At 37.3% G+C, this 12,131-nt stretch overlaps 2 protein-coding genes across 2 annotated transcripts; both read left to right on the top strand.

The window, feature by feature from the left end:
• Nucleotides 1–787: 787 nt before the first annotated feature.
• kbtbd7 (kelch repeat and BTB (POZ) domain containing 7) lies at nucleotides 788–4,073 on the top strand. The gene is given in 5 exon segments (XM_057328906.1): nucleotides 788–1,404; nucleotides 1,407–1,993; nucleotides 1,996–2,827; nucleotides 2,830–2,955; nucleotides 2,958–4,073. Coding segments are annotated over 5 exon segments (1,848 nt in total). The 5' UTR covers nucleotides 788–1,253; the 3' UTR covers nucleotides 3,110–4,073.
• A 2,584-nt stretch (nucleotides 4,074–6,657) lies between these two features.
• rgcc (regulator of cell cycle) lies at nucleotides 6,658–11,407 on the top strand. The gene is made up of 5 exons (XM_057328908.1): nucleotides 6,658–7,194; nucleotides 7,381–7,551; nucleotides 9,364–9,471; nucleotides 9,569–9,631; nucleotides 10,170–11,407. Exons 1-5 carry the CDS (start codon nucleotides 7,161–7,163, stop codon nucleotides 10,175–10,177), a joined length of 384 nt encoding a protein of 127 aa, XP_057184891.1. The 5' UTR covers nucleotides 6,658–7,160; the 3' UTR covers nucleotides 10,178–11,407.
• Nucleotides 11,408–12,131: the final 724 nt, after the last annotated feature.

Here is a 12,131-nt window from a genome sequence, read left to right as displayed (position 1 = left end):
GTCTATTTTATGATCTGTTATCATATCGTTAACAAAAAGTGCTTTATTAGAGAGAGATCTAATATTTAGCAATCCGAGTCGTAACAGTTGATTATCTGTATTTTGTTCATGTTTAGTTTGTTTAACGTTTATTAAATTACTTTCAAGAGGTTTACGCATTATTTTATGTTTGCTAATCCGGGGGACAGACACAGTCTCTATTTTGTGATGTTTGGGAGAACGGATTACTACATGTTCATTTATTGCTTTTAAAAATGAAACTGAACTGTACAGGCTCTTTCATACTCTAAAAACACAAAAGCTCATACAACTTTAGACCTGTGCTTATTTTTTAATATATTTTGTTAAGTCACTGTGCAAAATTATTATAATTTTTTATCCTTATTGAACAATTCTTTATGTTGATGTTGTCTTGTTTCATTTTCATTTTCTTTTTTTCCAACCTATTTACTTGTTAATTATGTTACAATGTATTGTTTATTATCGTAATTGAAATGTAAATTCAATTTTCAACTTTATTCATAATAAAAAAAATAATAAAAAAATACAGTCGACCGCGGAAGTGATTTTTTTTTTAAATGTCATAATTATTGTCAACGAGATTTATATTCTCAACAAATAATCATAAATATTAAAACTGCAATTTTATTTTTTATACTGTACTATAAGTATGACTGTGTCTCAAATCCTGGTGAGCTGCCTACATAGAAAGCACTGATCGTCGCGTGCAGCGTTTCCGGTGTATCATAAACGCACGTGCCTGTGCATTTACATCCTGTCTATTTTTTTTTATTGAACAAAAATTACAAATGTAACAAACAGATTTCTATTACAGCAGTAGAAAGAACAAACGAAACAATGCACTAGTACGATTTATTACACAGCCGTTGTGACCAATCAGCAGCGCCGTATGGGGCAGCTGCGCTCACACAGTAGCCAGCATGCTTGAGTGAGACGCAACGGCGGTGTTTTAAGATCAGAAGCCAAACTAAATCACAAATTAAACATGACAGACATCGCTGCATCTGATTGCATGGACGACGACGTCCAGAAAAGTGTTTATTACAATTAAGTAGACTTTGTTTCATTAATGAAACATGCCTGCATTGTCAAGAAATGAAGGAACAGCGACTGAAAGCCTACGATTTGCTGTCAGACTTCGCAGCAGAGCTGAGGAAATTTAAAACTGGCTGCACAAATAAGGGGATTTTGTGTGGAGAAAGCGCCTTAATCTGAATGTCATTTGGATCAGTATGGCTACAATGGACTGTTTTGTGGGCCCAGAGGAGCTTGAGGACACGAATCACGCTGTAAATTTAATGAAAGAGCTGAAATTATTCTACGAATCGCAGTTATTAGTCGACGTTAGTATCGAAGTGAAACCGAACCGTTTTCCTCTGTCTGTTCCTCTCCTGTGAAACTTTTCCAGTGCAACCGCAATATACTGGCTGCATCCAGCCCTTATTTCAGGAGCATGTTCACAGGAGGGTTATATGAGAGCACCCAGAAGAAGATAACCATTTATGATGTCGACGCTGATTTGATGGCCGTCATCATCGATTACTGCTACACTGGCAAAGTGACAATCACAGAAAGAAATGTACAAAGGCTGTATGCAGCTGCCAACATGCTTCAGATGGAATATATACGGCAGGTTTGTGCTAATTTTATGACAAGTAGGCTGGACCTTTCTAACTGTGTAGGAATATTGAAGTTTGCTGACACCTTTGACAATCTGGAATTGAAGAAAAAGGCTCAATTGTTCATTGCAAAGAATTTAGTTCCTTTTAGTGCCAATGTGAGAGATTTTTGTGAGCTAGACCTGAAGCAGATGAAAGACATCCTCTCTCTGGATTCTCTTGATGTGGACTGTGAAAGGAAAGTGTGTTCGTTTGCAATACAGTGGATTGAAAATAATCAGCATGCGGCCGCAGAAGATGCATTGCAGATTCTTAGATGTGTTCGTTGGTCGTTGTTTTCCGAGAAAGACAGTGTGTTTATCTTTATAGCCTTAAATCGAAGCCTTTTATATATAGATATCTATCCAGTATGTTAGATGAGGCTGTTGGTGAGCAGAGCAGTATGATTTCAAAGGGTCTAATTGTTACCAAACACAGAATTGGCAACAGCGCAAAAGAAGTGGTTTTATTTTTTGGACAGCCAAATGAGCCGTTCATGTGCTATGATCCTTACACAGAGGACATATGTTCTGTGGCATCACCGACTATTAACCTTACGAATCAAAACTTCAAACGCTCTCCTATGGAGACATTTTTGGCCTGTACCACACCAGAGGACAATCTGTATCTTGCCTCACACCTGTCAAAGCATTTATGGGTGTACAATCCCTTGTTAAATTGCTGGCAGGAGCTAGCTGAAAGACTGTTGGGAAGAATGCACTCATACATGGGCTACCTTAATGGGCACCTGTATATTTTGGGTGGCAGAGACCCAATATCGGATGCCAGGCTTAAGGAGGTAGAATGCTATAGCATTCAGAGGAACCAGTGGATATTTGTGGCTCCTTTGCCTCATTCTTTGTGAAAGATGCAGGTAGTGACAGTAAGTGAAAGACTTTGTGTAATGAATAAAAGAAGGATGCTCAGCTATGAGCCCAAGAAAAATCACTGGCTCCAGAGAGGCTCCCTGAAATGCAGCAAACTGCATAAAGCCTGTGTTTTTCAGGAGCAGATTATCTGTTTGTGTGATATCCCTGTAGTGAAAGCCTACAATCCGTCTTGTGGAGAATGGAGGCGGATTAGAGACATTCCAATCGACAGCAGTGCTCTTAACTATCAAGTTGTGCAACACAACAACAGACTTCTTTTTAAACTATTGCGATAGTAAATCACAACAAAAATAGGCTTGTTATACATGAATATGACGCCACTCAGGATAATTGGACAATTGTGACAACCATGTTTGGATCCTCCTTTGGTTTTGTAAGCCTCTCCACTGTGTTTATACAACATATCTGGGTTCTGGTCAGAACTTCGTCTCAGAGGAGGATAACGACAGTGGTTCTAGTGCTGACTGGGACTTTGATGGATTGACTGATGCAGATTCTGATTCTGGCAGTTCAAGTTCCTTTTCAGATGAGAACTGGTAGCCAATGCAATTTTTGTGTCATATTGAACTGTGGTTAATAATGCCAAATGTCAAAAATGGTCCACAGTATTTTAATGATGTTTTATTATTAGCCTGGGGCTCGCCCCACAACAACAATGTTAAAGTCTACTTGCAATTCATGCTCTTTGTATCACTGTTATCAAACAAAGTTTCTATATTTAAACATTTGAATGACACATTTTGTTTAATGATTATGATAAATTGGTGAAAAGAATTAATGCATTCTGAATATAGAGAAACAAAAAAAAGCGAACTATAATATTAAATATTAGAGATGCACAATAAATTATCGCCATATTGGTATCAGCCAATAAATGGTCATTTTAATGTTATCGGTATCGGCCTCATAATAAAATTGGGGCGATACATTATAGCCGATAAATAATAAATAATTTCCTCTGGTTAAACCACTTCAGCTGCGTGCTGCTCACAATTACAATAGGATAAATGTCTTTCTGTCATGATTATTCACTTACTGCTATTGACAAAACATTATTGCTGTAGGTTCAGTATGTAGATATTTATGAATGTTTAAATTATAGCAACAAAAGCATATTGTTTGAATCAGACTGCTGTCTTAATACTTTCTGTTTTGAGACCTGTTAGACTTGTGGCTATTAAGAACACTTTTCTGGGTTACTCTGGAAGAATATCTAAAATTTGTTTAATAAATAAATAAACCAGAAAAGTTAAAGAATATTTAACTAGTGTAAAGTAGGCTTGGTACATGATTTTCAGGGAAAAAGAGAACAAATAGTTACCTTGTTTTCTGCAGTTAATGTTTTCAAATAAAAGCAGTTGTCCACTTGCCTTTTGTTGCAGTCTCTGCAATTTTTTATGAATATTTAGATCCTGTATATTGGCTTGAATTATCAGTTTTTGTTATCAGACAAAATTTTCATATTGGTGCATGCCTATTAAATATGGCACAAAGGGGTATAATATCATGCAAAATAAAAATGTAAGTGTTGTTTTTGGTCCCAGAGTGTGATGATTGCAAAGCTATATTTCTTTTCATTGTGGTAAGTTTCTTCAAAACCCTGAGGCAACAATCGAAGTATATTTATATATAGAGACTTATGTTTGTATTTTTGAATGTTGACAATGGAAGTGTAAAGCATCATTTACCCCCGGTTTCACAGACAAGGCTTAAGGCTAGTCCCAGACTAAAAGGAATTTTGAGCTGTCTTAACTGAAAATATCTTGCCCTGACATATCTTAAAATATGCCAGTGCCATTGTTTTGTCTCAAGATGCACATCGGTAATGTTGTTTCTAAGGCATTTTAATAAAAGCGACTTAAATAGCCTAAATTAACTAAGGCATAGTCCTGATTTAGGCTAAGCCTTGTCTATGAAACCAGGCCATAGTGTAATATTGTTAAAATAGTATGTAACGTTCCAACTATTATTTAAATTGTTTCTAAAAGTACCAAAAACCGTTGGTCCTCATTGACTTCTATTGTATGGACACAAAACCAAGGCAAGTCAATGGGGATCAACAGATATCTGTTTTCAGATTTTATTTTTCAAAATATCTTTTGTGTTCTGCAGAAGAAAGAAAGTCATACAGGTTTGACAAGAGGGTGAGTAAATAACAGAATTTTCATCTTGAACATGAACTATTCCTTTAATAATGCATTTCTTAGTGTTTTGCGTTCACTGGTTTACTCAACAGTGATTATACTGAAATATAACTTCACTTTATGACAGCTAACCTCCTGGTCTTCCATATATTACTTTTTGACCTATAGATACTGCAGATCAGGAGTGTTTCAGGAAGAGTATGATGGAGCATTACTATCGCAATGTCAATGCCATCGTCTTTGTGTATGATGTACCCACTCTGGCCTCATTTGAAAGCCTGCCGGAGTGGATTGAGGAGTGTGTCCCTCTCACGGTTCCCTGTATTCTAGTAGGAAACAAATGTGACTTAAGAGAAAGAAAATAGTTGTCCACTTTCTCAGCTGAAAGGTATGCGGATAACTATAATTTTCCCCTTTTTGAGACATCTGCAAGGGACCATTTGGAAAAAGAGCATGTAAGAGGACATTTTCCTGACCTTGGCCTACAAGAGTTAGAATCCCACGCCACTGAAGCTGAAACAGCTTGATGAGGGCAACTTCACAACTCACAGGTGAGCAGGATGAGAAGACAATCTGTTTATGCTAAGACACAAGCTCATCCAATTTCAAATGCAAATCAATTTATAACCTTTATATAACATTTTTTCCCCTGATTTTTTTAATATTCTGTGTCTATCAGTTAAAATAAACCCACCATAAAAATTATAGACCCTTCATTTGTTTGTAAGTAGGCAAACTTACAAAATCAGCAGGGGATCAAATACTTATTTCCCTCACTGTAGTACCTGTTTTCCAAATGTTTAAATTTACTTTAAAATTAACTATGTTTTGTCATGTCTAAAGATGATTTGCCATCCTATGAGTAAATATGTTATCATTGTTTAAACAGAAAAGGTTTACATTTATTAATTATTTGCTTTTTTGTTGTCAAAGATTTATTTTACTTTACAAAATAAAAAACGGTTAAATGAACAAAAACATCATTTATATATTTAAGGTTTATCACAATCATAGAGAATTAAAAAAAGATAATTACTTAATTATAAGGTAAAAAAGTGATTAACCCACATTGTTTTATTGAAACGACATTAAGAAAATTCCTGTGACATCATTTCACAGTTCCTTTTTTATTTTATTTTGTGAACACAACAGATTGCAGTCTCTCAGAAAGTAAGTGTCGTCTTTGACACTTTCCATGTGCACTAAACCCTAAAGTCAGCAGGCAAGTGCAGCTGCAAACACATGCCTTATTTACCATTTGTCTATCTGTTGATCCAGACACCAAAGGTGTGAAGAATGCATTTTCAGAGTGGTAAATTCCACACCTCACTAAAATAGCCAGCAGGATTAAACGTTTAAGTGTTAAAAGTTGTCATCATTTTCACTTTTTGAAAGCTGCCAAACATTTGTGATAAAAGATTTGGTGTAATTACATTCAGTCACCACCAGATGTCTGTACAAACTTAACTTGGGGCAAATTGGAGCCATTATTCTGTAAATGACACACAGGCATTATGCATAAAAATAGTGATCAAAATAAACACTTTCTGTAATTGTTTACAATTTATTTTGAGCGTGTCAATTTAATGAAAAAAAGTTACCGAAATATTTACACGAATTCCACTATTGCTTAACAGCATGCACTGAAACTGTAGTGGATCAGATTGTTTCAATAAGCATATTACTTGCTTTACTTCGAAACAAGATTATATACATTTTTGTACAAAGTTAACATGTAAAATCATAAATGTGCTTAAATTTTATTAGTGATGCAACAATAGCGCAACAAATGCAAATTTTCATCTTAATGTCACGACTTTTGGTGCAGTTCTTTTAAAACCATGAATGCTTTATTTCCATTTAGGCCTAACTATTTGCACATCTACTGGATACCGTAGACAACATCTGTTTCTTTTTTTTACCTGAATCAGGCTGGTGGTAAAAAAGTCAGTCGGTGAGTGTCGCCAAGCTATGTTTAAAAATAGAGAAATATCTCATCGATGTGTCCTACATGTGTCATAGTAGCTGTTTACAAACACATAGGCTACTTTAAGAGGGAATGACGCCAGTAGATGGTTTTAATTTTGTTTTATTTTGACGCCAGTAGATATAACTCACACGGAGGGCTAAAATCGGCGCAAGCGTCTCACTGGCGATGCGATTCCCACGTACATCATTGCACGCCATATACATAAGTTTGATGCCCGCCGTCACAAACCACCGGGAAAATGTTAAAGAACTCCACCGCAGCAACGCCCCCTTCAGGAATCACCTCCTCTACCCACAGCCGGGCAATATTTAAAACAACTCCAGCCAGCGCAGTGTGCACTGTGTAGGCAAAGCAGCTCACAGTTCACGCTGTGTGTGAATTTTACAGGGAAAACAAAAGTCGCCTTGTTTTATATCGGATATTTCAGAACTGAATATTGGAACCACCTGTCATAAAAATGAAGTCTCCAAAGATAAAGGCACACAGCAAATGTAAGTTTTAAAGTTATCTTCTTTAAAAAATTGGAAACATGTTTAAGGACGGGAAAGATACTTCTAAACGTTTAGACCCGAGCACTGTAGCCGGGGATGCGACAGTTTTAAAAAGTTCGTATTTTTTCTCTGCGTGCATAAGGACTGTACAGTTATTGACATTGAAACAAATCTTGCCATTTCCAGCATTTCTTAAGGATGATGACCTCAGTGCCGTGTTGTGTGAATTCGACGCTGTTATTGAAGATTTCACGTCCCCGGTGGAGAAGAGACACTTCAGATACGACGAGCACTTAAACACTATGAAAAGACGGAGTAGCACGAGCGTCAGCGACAGCGGCATCAGCGACTCTGAGAGTGAGTACAAAAAAAGAAAAGAAAATAAAGGTTTTGAAAGCACAAAAAAGACCGTGAGTACAATATAAAGGAGTTTCCCTTCAGACCAATAATAGAAACACACGTGCTTTACTCTGACCTCATTATCTCTGCGGAACGTTTTCTTAAGAAGCTGATTTTAAGCGCATAGCCTACTACATAGACCTAATCTGATCTAATCTTATCGGCGCCCACCAACAAATACAGGGGACAGTTGTGCCTTGAAATGAATTTAAAGACAAGTCATTTTGATTATGAAAAACAACGATTTATTGAAAGATTTACTTTTTTTGTCATCCTTTGGAAATTTAGAAAAAGATACATTTTTGTTGGGGGTTTACTGACAGTTGTGTGTCAATTGGTGATGCATCAAAGACTTTAGCGTCTGAGTTGTCAGTTCTGATGCTGGGAGTACAATTTATACTATTAGAATAGAAAAACTATTTTGGTAACTAGCCGATTGTGAACAGTTTAGCTGACAGTTGGTATAGTAATATCTGTTAGTTAGGGGACAAAGGAGGTGTATCAGAATGTCATTATATTCCTTGTACTCACCCCAAAGGATATTTATTTGCAACTGCATTTTAGACTTGGTCAAGCCCAGTGCTGTTTTGACAAATCATTTCCTCAGTTGGTTCACTCCAGATACTGGAGATGAAAAGTATACCAACATAGTATAAAGACAGAATCAGAAATTACCTTAGAATCAAACATTAAATGTATTAGTATTACCACGCTTAAGAACAAAAACAATATGCAAAGTACTGTTGGCTTATAGACTAAAAGCCACTGATCTACAGCATTAACATTTTTTTGCTTCCACGCACACTTAAAATGTTCTGAAATAGAGACAGGAGTGACTGAGCGAAGATGGCAAGATGGGTTTCTGTATAGTGTCCTGCTTTGCTTTTAAGGTGCGCTCTGACACACTGGACTATAGCTCTTTGACTTTAAATGAACCTGCTTGAGGGTGGGTCACAGTTAAAACAGCTCTGAAAGTGTGTTTGTGAGTGAATGGAGCACGAAAGACTGTTATTAGAGCAGTTGCATTGATTACAAACTGACCCTGCAGTGCAAGCAGATACAAACTCCCCCAACACCCTTTGGTTATAGGTCAGTGCACATGTTTGACAAGAATAAGTGCTGGTATTCTAACTGGTTTTAGTACCCAGATTTTTAATTGGACATCACATACACAGTACTGCACAGTACTTGTTTACTACTCCAAAAGTAAACAAAAATGTTTTTAAAGTCAAGCATTTGAATGTAATACATTTACAATATAATCTGCAGGCCAATCGGGACTGTAGGGTGTATAACGAATATATTATTTGTTCTGTCTTTAGATGTCTTGATGGGTTTGGCTCCTAGCAGCAAATAATTCACTGCACAAGTTGGCACACTCTTATTCTTGTGTCATGTAAACATATTGATATTGGTCTTTAGAGATCGTGATGTTATTCAATCTGCCTGGATTTGAATTTGGCTAGATTCTGACATGTGACAAACAACACAAAACTCAATACAATATTTGTGAAGTGGTTTTCTTCTCCTTGTGAAAGGTTTAAAAGTCAAAAGCCTACATATTTTGTAATCCTAATGCTGCATATTATATGGTTGATTACATTTTATTATTTACATGCAACATTGTTTTCCCTGCTTTATCTGTTTGGGTGGCAACCCATCGATCGAACATTATTGCTCAAATTTGTGATGGGACTGTACTGGAAGCTGTACAGTATACAAAGAGGAATCACCAGCTACCATCTCTGACTCTTCTTCCTTCTGTAACAGGTGCAGAGTCATTAAACAGAAACAGTTTCAGCTGTAGTGATGAGAAACTCAACTCTCCCACAGTTTTCACCCCTTCATCAAAAAGTCCTTTGGCTGCATCTCCTAAACGTAAGTAAAAATATATTTCAGTCAGTTTCAGGTTTATTTGCTTTAATGTCTATATCAAACTGTAACTGTACATGAACTGTAAATCGTTCTCATACAGCTAAACTTGGAGACACAAAAGAATTGGAGGACTTCATTGCTGACCTGGACAGAACATTAGCAAGTAAGTGCTGTTGTGTCATTAATTGTGAATAAGACCAAGTGACCTTGTTTTGGAGTTGACATTGGTTCATCATTGGTTTTGGACCATTAGGCATTCAGTGACTGCTCACATATTTAATTGTATTTCATTATTGGCACCTGAAGTATTTTTCACATATCTTTTAATAAAGGATCAGCTTTAAAAAAAGTTTTGAAGTACAAAGTATTTTTTCAAAAGGTGCAAAACTGTAAATGTAGTATTGAACCTGAAGTCATGAAAAACAATGGCACAAAATAAAGTTATTTATCTTTGATTTAAGTATAAAAAAGAATATATATAATAAAGATATATATTTTTTGTATATAATTGTTACATGTTGTCATACAAAAATGTACTTTTTCATGTTTTATGAGGTTTTACTCTGTTCATGATGCAGATATGTTTATTGGGCTGCAAGGGTTTATTTTGAGGGGTGTCTCTTAATCCCTCCCCCAACACACTGAGAATAGCCATGAGACCCAAAATACCAATTGTCCCCTGCTGGCATATTTCTCTTCAGGCATGTAAGTGAGAGACGGGATGACTGGTGCACCACATTGTAGCTCTGCCCGGAGAAGACAGCCAGACTGCACCTGACAAACCTGAACCACTGTGAAAATGGAATACACACGGTTTAACGTGCTGAATGATGGAGTTATTCACTTTGTGACCATACACACAGAAAGAAATACAAATGTATAAGAAAAACATGTTTCACATGGTTGGCTGTGCTGTCTGAAAAACTTGAGCTGTAAGATTATTTAAATAGCTTATTATAAAATGTGTAATTTTGTAGAGTTAGTTATTGTAAATGTTTCTGTAATGTCATTTTTCTTTTTGGAATTTATATTTTTGTAATATTTTATGTAAATATTGTTTCAAACTCTATAAGAAGCATTTATTTTGTTTTATTGAATTATTGAGCTTTAAATCATGATTCTAATATGATCATAAATGTAAGTCTTCACAAGAAAAACTGGGATAAGGGATATTATTTAATACAACTAATGTCTTAAAAATATTAAAGTTGAAAATATATTTTAACATATTTCATTGGTTTTTTGTTGTCCTAACCAAGTTTTAGTGCTTGGTTTATAGCTATGGTCAGAAAGGCAAACTAACACAATATTTAATATTGCTGTAGTATATTTATATTTTGCACAGTACACCGTTTTTTCTGTATGCATAGATTATTGAATCATCTACAGCAGTGGTCACCAACCCTGCTCCTGGAGATCCACCGTCCTGCAGACAGCAGATCCAACCCCGCTTCAGCACACCTGTCTGTAATTATCCAGCAAACCTGAACACCTTGATTAGATAGATCAGGTGTGTTTGATTGGGGTTAGAGCTGAAATCTTCAGGACGGTCGATGTCCAGGAGCAGGGTTGTGACCACTGATCTACAGTATGCAATGTGCTTTGTCCCACATTTTTGCTATGCACAACTTTACTCATGTACTGTAAACTAGTTACATTCTGTACAAGATCATGTTTCTAATGAATTTAGGACAGTTACTCATCTTAAATAGTCTGTAAGTGATTGACCCCACAGCAGGGGCTTCAGATTGTATGCAGTTGCGGTGATGACACATCACACCTTTTCAGCAAGATGACACCTTTTCAGCAAATTTGTCAATGTGATCCTCTGGTCTGCTGACCACAAGCCTGTTGCTTCATTTAAGGTCCTCACAAATCATAAAATAGCCAGTTACTGTCCTGCATGCTGATTTGTTAATACATAATTTTATTCATGTTATAAACATAAAAATAACAGCTATGACATGAAATAATGCCCATCATTGCACAGCACTGTATGCACGATGAACAGACCATTTGTTCTTCTTATTAGACTGTCCAGAACAGTGTTTTTTTAATGGGATTGTTTACCCCCCCCAAAAAAACATTAATTCATCCTCATGTCATTCCTGCATATGACTTTTGTCTGTGGAAAACGTCTTGGTTACGGATGTAACCTCAGTTCCCTGATGAACCGTCGTGTAGAGGGTGAGAGCGGCTGTGATAAACATCCAGAGAGAGAGGAAACTCTTTTTGTGAGAAGTGGGCTGTTGGGACGGGGCAGGAACCGGCCCGGATCGACCAACCAGCAATGGAATGGCTGGGGTCGGGCCCGATGGTATTCTCGATCTCCCTGGGGTCTTCCCATGAGGGCTGCTTCTGCTTCCGCCACGGCTGCTGACGGGGTGGTGGTCTCCTCTTCGACGTCTTCTTCCGGGGGGTCGCCTGAGTAGGGGGCGCCGGAGCCGCAGGGCGTCGAAGAGGACCAGGGCTGCTGGGAAGCAGACGGTGCACAGGATCTCGACTGCCGGAGGGCGGCCAAGTCGCGGCGGGGGAGCATAGCCTCTGTCTGCTTCTTTACTGTAGAGAACTGCTGCTCGACAGTATCACCGAACAGCCCCCCTTGTGAGATGGGTGCGTCGAGAAAGCGGACTTATCTCGGCATCACCCATCTGTGCAAGGTT

This window comes from Triplophysa rosa, unplaced genomic scaffold (genome assembly GCF_024868665.1).
Source record: "Triplophysa rosa unplaced genomic scaffold, Trosa_1v2 scaffold92_ERROPOS276858, whole genome shotgun sequence".
In the NCBI taxonomy this organism is placed as follows: Eukaryota; Metazoa; Chordata; class Actinopteri; order Cypriniformes; family Nemacheilidae; genus Triplophysa; species Triplophysa rosa.
The sequence above is the reverse complement of the archived record's forward strand: the minus strand, read 5'-3'. Positions and strand labels throughout refer to the sequence as shown.